An 11,869-nucleotide genomic window follows, 5' to 3' on the forward strand; every position below is an offset into this window, starting at 1 on the left:
GCACTGCAGAAAACATGTTTAAAACCGCATATTTTGAAAAATATTCTAACTTTGGTGAAAAGAATGGATAACGGATAACCTTTTTATTCATTGTCTGAAGCATATTATCATGACAGAGGGCTTTATGACAAAACACACGGGTAACTAATCAGTATTTACATTTTCCTTTTAAACATGAAGTTATATTAGTTTGTCTTGCTGAATCTAGAAAATCCCCCAGGCAGGGAGGAGTGGTTGTGCTGTGCAAGCTGTGAGGCCCAGCAGAATTTGTGGTATCTGCAGAAAGCTCAATCAATGGACAATAGATGTGCTTGGAGAAACAAATCTGCTTGTCATCAAGTAATTCATGGGAATTAGGAAACGAAAACCTTTTGCAGATTAGTCACATGGGGGGGAAAAAAAAAAAAAAAAAAGATAAAGAAACCTTTTGCCAAAAAACTGATTCACCCTGTTGTGGCATGGAGAGGTGTTTGCCACCAGAGGCCTGAATGTGGGTTACAGAGAGTTCAGCCTAGCACAGCCATCGAGGGACAATCTCTGGCTTCACGAAGGGCAATCTGTGAGCCATGGAGGAGGAAGGCCCCTGTGCTTCCTGCTGCCCTGCCGGACATACGAGCAGGATGTGGGCTCAGCTCTCTCCAGCATTGAATTTATTCCGAAAATACAGTGCAATGGAAAACAGATATCATATGGGGTTTGCTTTCCTATTCTCTGTAGACTGCCATGTTTCTACAAGTAGGAGCTGGCTGGGCACCTCCTTAACATTATGGCTTTGAAGCTATCATCTTGTTTTCTGCTGTTGCTGGACTTCTGCTCTGAAGATGTTTCGTGGTGGCTAAACCATGGCTGATCAGACTCCAGGGAAGCTTTGGGGACTCTTGTTAGGTTTATTCTTCTGTGTTACTGAAGTCTCAGTGGGTTTCTTCTTTGGGGTTATTTTATCATTCTGTGGAAAACACACGGATATAATTTCTTCAGAGTTTTTGGGAAATTATCATCTGTATAGATTCAATACCCTAACAGTTAGAAGAAGAATAAAAAGAAGGAGAAAAAAAAGATATGTATCACCTAAATATAGGAAGATTTCCTATTATGCTTCATAGGCATGGCATGTACTGTAGAATTAACCCATTTTAGATATTAATCCCCTGAAAAAAAATAACAGATAATTCTCCTGGGTGGCTATGAAAGAAAATAAAGGGGAACAAGCCCCACACTCTGTCTTGCTACATGGCCCAGAGCCTGCTTGTCAGATGTATTCTCATCCCCACACAGTCCCAAGTACTTCTTCTTCCTCTGGAGTGGGACCTCTGCTCCCACGGACATCAGAGAAGCCCTGTCTTTCAGAGATGATGGGACTGAAATTGCCTCTGTACTAACAGCCAACGAGAGCACTGTTTGCACTACCCAGGGGACTCTCCTGCTTTGTTCTGGATGAAGTTCATGAAATCCTGAGGATGACTGGGAATTGGCATGGCTGTGGGTTTTGTTGCCCTTACTGCTGGCCCACACGGATTTCCTCTGTAACCAAGGGAACAAAGCATGTTAAATCTGTGGGCCTGTAATTCTGAGCACCTGTTGCTGCTGTCCTTGGGACTGCATGGCTCTGTAAAGCCTTTGGTTAGCCCGTGAATAGCCTCAGTTTAGTTTTGGTTGATCCCTTACTATGAATCACTTTAACAATGATGGAAAACAAAAGCTAGGGAACAAATGAGGCAAAAGACTACATGCTTCTCATGCTTCAGCATTTCAAAACGTATATTAAATTAACGGAGGAGTGCCAACAAGGATTGACACCTCATCTGATCATGCAGCCTGCACTGATACTATTTATGTGCCTCCGTATGAGCCCATTTTCTGCTGGGAGAGTAATTTTACCAGTGTGGTACTGAAGCCCATTACATAAAATGACAAATACTTTCATATCTTTCATGCACTTACCTCTGTTGCAGAAGTCTTCATTTCACAACACATACTGCAAAGGGGAAAAAATATGGCTTTGTCTTTACCTGATGACTGAAGCTTTTGAGTTTGTGTCCCTCACAGCTATTTATTTCCACATCCTCCTGGAGGGGCTGTTCTGTCTGCAGAAGGAAAAATATTCAATGTGTTTCAAGTAATCTTCAAATTAGAGGCCAAGTGGGAAATGTTCCCACAAATGTTCCTTGGAATTCATAATAGCCGGACATCAAAAATTATGAAGTTATTTGAGGTTTTAGGCTCTGCAGCTAGAACAACACAAGATAAATCAGAGAAAACAACATAGTGTCTTCCAAGTGTTTGGATCCAAAGCTTTTGCAATTCTATGTGTATCTGTATACCAGAGACCATATCTACTTCCCTTTCATTCATATGCAGATTTCTCTTGCAGTATGCTGAGAAGCTCACACATCTGATAGTTAGCGGGTAAACATTTACAGAACAAAGTAATATAGTTCCCAAAATAATTTAAAAATTGGCCTAGCTGCAAATTACACTGAATGATGATCATCTGTGATCCCAACAGGATGCAATTAGCATACGCCAAAGTCAGCAGAGCTGCGAGTGAAGGCGCAAGAAGTGCTGGGGCTGGGGAGGAAGCTGGGCCATGCAGGAGGAGGAAGAGGAGAAGGAGGTTTGTCAGCAGCAGCCATCTGAGAGCCAGCTCCCTCTCTCCCAGTGTCTGCTGGGCTCTGGGGGTTCTTTTTGTAATCCTGCAGCTGGTGTTCCCCTTAATGGCCACAAATTGCTTTGGCTGCTGCAGCAGATCCCATGCATTAAGCAAAGTGTGTGGGAGCAGCCGCAGCTCAGCCTCTCCCCCAGTTCCACCGATCTGGGATTCCAAGTGGTTTTCCAACCACTTTCATTCAAGGGTGGTGTTTGCTTCTTCCTGCGTGTGCAGGAGCACCAGTGTGCCCGGGGCCGGCTGTGGCACCAAGTGCCTGGTTTGGATGGCACTGTGTGGTGTTTGCCATGCAGGCAGTGGCTGTTTGACAAGCAGGATGCAATGACCTAAATAAGAAACAAAGCGTTTCTCTGCAGAAGTGATGATAACAGACCTGTTTACCACAAGCCAAGGTAACTAGGTTTATTCAGGCTTTTGGTTTAGTTAGATTCAGACCTGCATAACTTTCCCTTACTGGAATGTTACTATGAAATGTATAGGGCACTCTTCAGTGGGTGGCTCTGTTGGTGGAGACTGGCTAAAATAAGCTCTCAGTAATTTAAATCAGGATTCTGAAATCCCTAAAATTAAGGAAACTCAGTTAGGAATTAAGAAACCTCTCTCTCTCTCTTTTTTTTTTTTTTTTTTTTTTTAGGGAGTGTTTTATGAGGTGGCAGAATATTTATGAATATAGCTGCTGCTAAGCCATTCTCCCAAGGAATGGCAAAGGCAGATGGTGTTTGGATCAGGATCGAAGCAGGGAGCCCCAGGGCTGTGTGGACGGTTCTGTTTCGGCTGTAAATCTCCCAGTGCTTGTCTTCATCCTATCACTCCTATAATTCACATGTACTGCTAAACTGTCAGCACATTTCTTCTTGTTAATAATAAGTCTAAGAAGGGTTTTATTTTTCATTTTTAAGAGTGGAAGATTGCAGATGATGCTAAAAAAAACAGGTCATGACATTTTCCTCAGAGGACACCAGACATAATTTTGTATTACACAGACAGATAAGGGAAGAAAGAGAATTAATTACAAGGAAAATAACAGTGCAAAACACATTACTTTTTTTTTTTTTTTTTTTTTTCTTTTTCAGAAAGTCATCTTTATTTTCCATGAGAGCATGATTCAGGTAGACATTTAACCATCTGCCCAAAATTTAAGGTCAGGAATATTCCACTGTCACATATTCTCTTGCTTTAAGCTACTCATGTCCTTAAAAACCTAAGGTTTGCAAAACGAAGGTAAAACTTATATGTCTGACTGTGCATAGAAAAAAAGGTCAGTTTGAAAATGTATGGCCAAAGTCAAACTACTCGTGCTTAAGGCCCACTGACCTCAAAAGAAAGCATGACTCTCTAAAACTGTGGGCAGCAGAGTTCTTTCTAGAAGTCATTGTTGACAGAAGAGGATGAGCCCTGCAAATGTAAGGAGCAGTAAATACCTGGGTATCTTGCAACCCCCCAGTTTCCTCTCCAAATTAAAGGCAAAATTCTGCTCACAAAACTTGTTTTCCAAATGAACTCTTTACTGGAGGGCTATCTTTTTTCTTTTAAAAGAGTAATGCATGTTCAGTGCTGCAAATGCATGTTCAGTCCCTGCTATTTTCTTTCCACAAAGTGTCTGGATGAGGACTCAGGGGCAGAGGACAATCATTTCACTGCACCTACAGGCTGCTGCAGGGGACGGGGGAGATGTGGTGTCTCCCCAGCATGCTCGTGTGTGCTCTGTAGACACCCCTGCCACAGACAAGGATTGATACCAGGAATTGTGAAGGATGTGAAACTCATAATTCAACCACAGGGGAAAGGCAAAAAAAAAAAAAAAAAGAAACAACAGAGTTCTTCTTTGCTCATGGCAATTTTGTTGACCACTTATTAAGTTACATCCATTGTATGATATGAAAGGACTCCTCCTTTTATCTCGACAGCCATCAGGATCGAAACAGTAATAAAACTCCACTGGCAAGTGCCACAAAGGTGACTTTGTTCCCACAGCCCCTCTTAAATTTTGGCTCGATCAGCGAGCAAATAAACCCCATGAAGTTCTCACTGAGCAATTTTAGGCTGAGGAGGAGTGTTGTAAATGCTCATTTTAGTTTTGGCCAACTCTGCTGGAAGACAAAAGAGGTGCTTTAATAGCAGATTATGTGTATATGTTAAGCCCGCAGAAGCCAGAAGCTGAGGCGGAGCGGGTGATGTTCTGATGACAGCTTCATAAGATGACTCACAGACTCAGTCTGTTTAACCAGTGCTGCTGAAAGCCACTGTTATTTATGCTTCTGTGGACAAACAACATCCAACTTCTTACCAGGGTGAGACTCGGGGCCACGTCAGGCTCTGTCCCACCACACCTGGGTGCATGCGGGCTGTCTGAGGCCAGACACCAAGAAACAGGCAGTCCAGAGACAAGGCACCATCCACCCCCTCCCTAGCCCTGATGGCAAAAGGCACTGCAGTATCACTAAGAAATGCAGTCTTCACGGACATTTTTGGGTAAGCACTGCAGGGCTTTAGGAGGCTGTGTGTGCGGGTCCTCTTTCCTCCCCTTTCATTCTCGGATCCCCAGCCAGCCTGGGAGGGAAGGGGAAATGGGCTTATCCCCGGAGCCTGGGGGGCTCACCCCACCACAGAGGCTGCAGCACGGCAGAGCTGTAGGGCAGGAATTTGTTCCTCCCCAGGCTGCTCTCCTTGCCACACAGGCAGTAGCTCAGTCCTGCTGAGGAGGAAGCCAGAGAGGGGTGCTGCAGGTCCGTCCTTGCCGTTCCCCAGCGCAGAGCAGAGGAGCCTGCGGGGGTACAAAGACAGCAAACCAAAGCAGACAGCCTGGCACCAATATTGCAGATATTGGAAATGGCATCTGATCATTTTGATATTGCTGAGGATACCATACATCTAAAAATCCCATCACAGAGGTGAGTAAACAGAGCAGAAGGAGGATCACCACAGCCTGACTCTGCCTGCATAAACACCCTCTATATGGCTTTATGGAGTCATTGTACAGTTTATTGCATTTTTTGGCTCAGTACGAGACATTTTATAATGACACTAGTAGGTGGCCCTACAAGAGCAAAGTCTCCTATCTGGCAGCATATAATTAATATGTAAAAAATAAAGTCAGGCTCTCTCTTTGACAGCTTATGAGTATTCTAGGCATCACAATGTTATACACTTTATGACAGCTTTGATCTTGAGGAATGAAAAAAAAAAAAAAAGTCTATATTCAAAAATTTAATTTGAAGTATTTAGAGATCATAAACTCCCAGGGTGAGATTTTCTGCTGCCGTGCTCCTTGCACAGAGTCCACAAGAAGCAGGTCTCGGTCTCTGCCTGCCCAGTATTTCCAACCTGTGGGTTAAATGACCACCCCAAAACCAGGTCCTGGTTCTGATCTCAGCTTAGTCAATGTAAATGCAAAGCAGCTTCTACAAAATCAGTACAGGCACACCAGGGGAAGACCAGGACAACGAAGCTCTGTGGCTTTATGCAACGCGGCAGGAAGAGTAGGCCAGGCTCCATAAGTGGGCTCATCAGTATGCTCCTCGTGGCAATGATCTCAACACCAGCAGATTTCCCAGTTCAGTGCCTTCCTGAACTGCCTTTGGAAACTTCCCAAGAGAAGCCCCAGAGTGACCCCGTGCAATCATTTTGCCAGGGAAAATGGGCTGTCAGTCGCCTGTTCTTATAGCGCTGGTCACAGGCCAGGGATCAGGGCCTGCACACACGGGAGGCTGGTGTGAGTCAGCAGATGTGAGCACAAGAAATTTAGCTTGTATTTATGCCTTACCAGTGAATGTCCCTATTATTTATTTATTTATTCTCCTTTATGACACTAACCCTTACCTCCTTTGAGCAGTAATGTGGCTGAAGATTTGGAGCAGGTGTGGAGACCATCCCGTCTCTCCTACCCTTGACTGTTTACTACCTGGCCTCTCCCCCGAGAGCTGAGGTTTTTGCTGATAGCTTTTGGTGCTGCTGGTTGAGGATGAGTGCACCTGAGAGCCTCTCACACATACAGAGGGGAGAGAGAGGCTGTGATCAGCTCCTCACTGCCTCTCTCTTGCTACAAACCCACACCACAGGTTAGTGTCTTAGCATGTCCCATAATAGGTGTATATGTCCCCAAATTATCCAAGCTCGGGAGGCTTGGATACTGACGTGTGAATGATTTACAGGAGAGCAAAGAAGAGGGCTTGCACATTTGGGAAACCTTGTTTGGCAAACACAGACCACTCCCATGCTGCTGGTAACCCTGGCAAAACCAGAGGCAGAAGTGAGCTACAAGAATCTCTTTCAGATTGCAGCTCCTATCCACAACATCTCCCTGAATTTCATATAGACAATTTTTCCAGGCACTTTGATGCCATACATCCATTTTTCCAGGTGAGAAAGCTGCCACACACAGGCAACTTACAGGAGTTGTGAAGCATCACTTGGTGGTAGAGACAAGCAAGAAGACTGTGCTGCTTCCCTTCCTCCTGGCCACGACAGTCTGGTGCCAGTTTGCACAGAGGCATGGGGAAAGGCAGCAGTTAAACAAATGAGCCTGATGCAAAGGGTGATTTAATAGCTGGGTTTTCATATGGCCAGGTGTGGTACTCCAAATTAACCCACGCACAAGTGTGGTAACTCAGTATTAGGCCGAGCGGAGATGCTCTATTGTACTGATTTGGCTCGCTGGAAATGATTGGGAATTTTCTGATAGAAAGCTGTAGAAAATGAGCACATTGGGCTCATGATGTGCAATTCCCTGTGCAAATGTTTCTAGATCAGAGCTATCTTTTGCCCTTGTGAGATCTCTGAGTTATATGTTTACTTATTAACCGCAAACCACCAGTAAAACAAGGCAAGATTTTGTTGCTCTATTTGTGGACAGATAATGAGTACGTAGATACATTTGTAGTCCTCAGGATGTGTATTAAGAGACATTAACTGTCTAAGTTCACCAATTTAATGCCATATCATCCAGGAAGAGGCTTGTGTTAAATAAGTTTGAAGATTTTACGGCCTTCCAACTAGTGGAATTTTTTTAAAGGGCATAAAAGAGATAGCTATCTTCTCCAGCATTGCCCCGGAGAATTGACCTTCCTACAAAGAGAGCAGTCTTTCAGCAGGAAATGTTTGGGCATGTTTTTCCTGCCCTTCAAATTGATTTCACTGAGTACATCTCCGCAGTCTCAAAGCAAGAACAGATTGTTGCTATTAACCTCATGATGAAACTTGATATTAATGTGTGTTTAAGTAGTACGTAAACGATTAACAAGTGTTAGAAGCCTGCAAAGGCTACGGAGCCTGGAGTGCATGCATACCGCAGCATATATTCCCAGGACTGGTTTTGGCTGGCCAGCCTGCTATATGGACCAGACGCCGTGTTGTCCTGGTTTTGTTATCACCACTTGTCCCTGCAATTGGGAACTGAGCAAGCTGCTGTGGGCACTTACCAGCGGCCAGAGCAGGAGATGTTGGGCTGTGGGAGCCCGAGCAATGCCTGAGGATGCCGCTGTTCAGCCTCAGGGACAACAGCAGTGCCAATTGCTTTAGAAAGGCCAGTTTTTAAAAGCCTGTTGTTATTACTTGGTGCTCTTTTCCCTGTGATTAGTATGGAGTTGCTGCCTTGGGTAGTCATGGGGCCCCTGGTCCCGATATTTATTGTGAAACTGTCCTCAGTGTGGTTTCAGTGATTTTTTTAACTCTGCATGCATTTCCTGGCCCAGAGGAACTGGATTTATCGAGGCCTGTGCTTCATCATCCAGTACATGCTAGTTTGTGGGTTTGCACCTGCTTGCAATTTATCAAAGTCTCTTTTAAATGAATCGGAAGGTGTGAAAGGCAGAAGCTGTTTAGCACCTTCTGGATAATCGGAGGTGTGTCAGGCACCTAATAATAATGTATGCTCCACATTTCCCAGCGCCATTTGCAATGCAAACTACCAGCGTGAGGGCAATTTTCCAGAATGATTTGAAAATGTATGAATTCATTCAGTGCTTTTGTCAGCCAGAGCAGCTAGAACAGTGGCTGGACACGAATTGGGTATGAGGAATAATGGCACTGCCGTCCCGTCTTCTTGTCTTTGCCCAAATCCAGGTTGGCACTGTTTATATTTGCTCATCCCCAGGCCTATTTTTGCACTGGGAGCTTCCTGCTGGACGTGCCACAAAATGCTGTGCTGTTTAGTCAGCGAAAAGGTGGCAATACTCCATACTTATAAATCTTGTAAAACCAGAAGTTTCCAAAACTCTAGTTTTCAGTGCACTAAGCATTCAAACTATATGTGATGTGTGTTTATTCTGCACAGGTGCACTGCATGTTAAAAAATAATGGAAGTTAGCAAGTCCAGCATGAGAACTGCAGAAGTTTGGCATCAAGAGTGATTGAGTAATTGTGGGTGGTTTCCTGACATGTATATATGTGGTTGTAGGATTTCATTGCATGGGTTGGGATCTGACAGCTTCAGTGCTCTGAAGGAGCAGGGGCCCATAAGTGGGTGGCTGTGTGCATTTGCTGCCAGCGGAGTTATTTCCCCAGAGGCTTCCCTGTGGTGTGTGTGCTCGAACACACAACACGGCACCACGCTACCTGAAGTATCACAACAGTATGTGAGTTCCCTCACAAGTAATTCTGCCTTTATACACTAACAACTCCTGTTTGACAAGGGCTATTATTATTCGCTGTGAATGGGTAAGAAATCAAGAGTTGAAATGGGTTGATTCATTTTGAATAACAAGCAGGGATTTCATTTTTCAGGCGTTTTGCATTGTGCAGCACTCTCTGTAGTGCACAACAGGGCTGCGGGGTGGTTGAGCTGTGGAAGCACAGGCTCTGGGCAGAGCTCAGGGGTAGGACATGGGGCTAGGAGAGGAAACGGGGAGAGGACAGACCTTGAATGAGAAGGGCAGCTTTAAGCAAGGTGCCCTGGCTCTCATACTGGCGGAGGGACAGCACTGAAGTGCCGCAGCAGGGACATCAGCGGTTTCAAGTGAACTAAGGGGTCAATATGTGCAAAGACAATTACAGAATCACAGAATTTTCTAGGTTGGAAGAGACCTCAAGGTAGTTTTGGTGTTAGGATGGCTACAGCATTTATTTCAAACATCCCTTCTCCCATCTGCAAAGGAGTTTTGGAGAAACACCTGTCCTGGAAAGTTTCTGTGCTAATGTGAGAGCCCAGCAAGACTGCAAGCAATTTTCTAAAGAGAAGTGCCGGCTCTACGTGCCAGTCCACTGGCCCCAGCAGTAATAAAGAATATAACTAAGGCTATGGCTATGCTGGTTGGATTAGGAAGGATATCTTCTCAGTAATAATGACGAAGGCAATGCACATTTCTGCTGTGATTATACCCTCCCTGTAAAGCTGCTATTCACGTTGTCACGAGTGACAAAAGGTTTTACTTCCAAAGCACCGCATACTTGTTTTGTAATGGCTCATTTCGCAAAGGCTCTTCTGGAAGCTGTATTATTTGGTTCATCTACTTTGTTTTTGGGTTTTGTGACTCCAGATTCAAAGGTATGCCCCTTGGTATCTCAAATCTGCAGTTAGAAACGTTGGGATAGTAATGGATATTTATTTCATATTGAAAGTATCGTGTGACCAAGTTCAGGTTCACAATCTGCTTTAAAGATGTAAAGTGGTGCATTAATCTAAGTTTTATACTCACACTCATGTATATGCAAAAAAAATTGTTATGGACTTACCTTACAGAGAAATGTTTTATATGGGTTGAGATTATTTATTTATTTATTTATTTATTTATTTTCTTCTGAAGTGTAACAAAGCTTATGCAAACAAGGAAAACAAACTTTGCTGATATTTATAGTGAAACTGCAAAGTGACACCACCAGCTTTTAAAGAAAGCTAGTGGATAAATGCCACATGGAAAATAAATTGTTAGCACCCCAGAAAGTGACAGTGCTATGTTTACTATGTTGATCTCTTTTTTATTAAGGATTGAATACCCAAATTAGGGTATTAGCTTTGTCTCAGCGTTCAGATTCCTCTAATGCACAGGTGATGCTGAGAATACTCTTTCTTCGCCTCTCTATCTGCTGAAAGCGATGCATATGTGATATTTAAAATTAATAAGGCTGGAAATTTCAAATACCAGACAAGACACATGCAAGCATTGCAACCGGGGCTTCTTTCACAGCCATGAAAACAATGCCATGGCTTTATACTTGCTGTGTGCTTTATTGTGTCTTAAAATAACAAACAAAATAATTAAGATTGCTGCAGTTCATGTTTTCTTGTGTCAGTTCCAGACCCTGAAGTAAAGGCTTAATCCAAGTCAAGTGTCTGGAGGTTGATCCCAAGGTGACTGGAAGTGCCAGAAGGTTTTACTGGTGTAATTGGTGGATGCTGGATGATGCTGTGGGAGCAGCCAGAGGAGCTGCTGGTGGCATGCTGCTCTGTGGGGTGAGCAGGGAGCTCAGGATGTGGAGCTGGCTGCTCAGCTCATAGGAGCTCAGACCATACAGAGGTGATTCCTCCTCCTGTATAGGCTAGAGGTATTGCAATGGGCTGCTACCCAGCCTGATGGGAGAAGCTGGCAGCCTCCAAGGGGGTTTCCAGGTCTCTGCTGCACACAGGGATAGATCAATCAGAAGGATGAGTCGAAAAAACCTTTAAATACAGAGAAACAGCACTCTGTATTCAAGGAGGATTCTGAGAGATTCAAGGAGATAAGAACAGACAGGAAAACATTTGGAAAACAAGCACGCATCCCTACTATGTATCACTGCAGTGCTCAGTGCATGTGGAAAAAGCATTTGATCAAATGTTGCCAAAGTCAACTTTAGGTACTATGATCATCCCCTGCCATGCACCAAAGCCTTATTTGAACCCATGTGCTTATTTGAACCTCAGGTAGTGGTTTTGCTGCTGGCAGCACCTGGCACAAGGTGGGATCGATGTGAAGGGCGGTGCTGCGGGAGCTAGCAGCCGCAGGAAGCAGAAAGCTGCAAACTGCTCAGTGCTTTGTGCCTACGTTTTCCTGCAAAACATACAGGGATGCATTATGCACCCATCACGCTGAAAGGGTTGGGCTCTTGGTGGCACCCGTGCTTCCTTCCAGCAGAGCCTCAGATCATCTCCATCACTGAGTTGAGGCCACCAAGCCATGGCCTTAAATGAAAATAAACCACGTGGTAGCAAGTGTTAGCTACAAGGCAGATCAGGTCTTGCCCACTCTTCTTAAGCTTGAAGTTACACCCTCGCTCCAGCCTTCCCTGTGA

General features: G+C 44.4%; 1 protein-coding gene across 7 annotated transcripts; it reads right to left on the minus strand.

Moving 5' to 3' along the window:
* Positions 1-678: 678 nt before the first annotated feature.
* Positions 679-2,651, minus strand: LOC311436549 (uncharacterized protein). 7 transcript variants are annotated; one of them, XM_084518805.1, is made up of 4 exons: positions 2,523-2,645; positions 2,010-2,084; positions 1,408-1,521; positions 679-946 (listed from the first exon to the last, which is right to left on the minus strand). In XM_084518805.1, the coding sequence occupies exons 1-4, from the start codon at positions 2,631-2,633 to the stop codon at positions 851-853; spliced, it is 396 nt and encodes a 131-aa protein (XP_084374931.1). In that variant the 5' UTR covers positions 2,634-2,645; the 3' UTR covers positions 679-850. The 7 variants fall into 7 exon arrangements, 1 of the variants encoding a protein (XP_084374931.1); XR_014692935.1 differs by lacking the exon at positions 1,408-1,521 and having other exon boundaries at positions 2,523-2,651; XR_014692936.1 differs by lacking the exon at positions 1,408-1,521 and having other exon boundaries at positions 1,942-2,084; positions 2,523-2,651.
* Between the last annotated feature and the right edge of the window lie 9,218 nt (positions 2,652-11,869).

Source organism: Aythya ferina (assembly GCF_964211825.1).
Source record: "Aythya ferina genome assembly, chromosome: 4".
In the NCBI taxonomy this organism is placed as follows: Eukaryota; Metazoa; Chordata; class Aves; order Anseriformes; family Anatidae; genus Aythya; species Aythya ferina.

Bases quoted from the DNA above. Each gene is read 5' to 3' on its own strand.
- LOC311436549 (XM_084518805.1), bottom strand. From the start codon at position 2,633: ATGGCTGCTGCTGACAAACCTCCTTCTCCTCTTCCTCCTCCTGCATGG. The intron at 1,522-2,009 runs GTAAAGACAAAG...CCTTGGTTACAG, and splicing joins TCAAAAGCTTCAGTCATCAG to AGGAAATCCGTGTGGGCCAG. The intron at 947-1,407 runs GTAGTGCAAACA...TGTTTTCCACAG, and splicing joins AAAGCAGGAGAGTCCCCTGG to AATGATAAAATAACCCCAAA.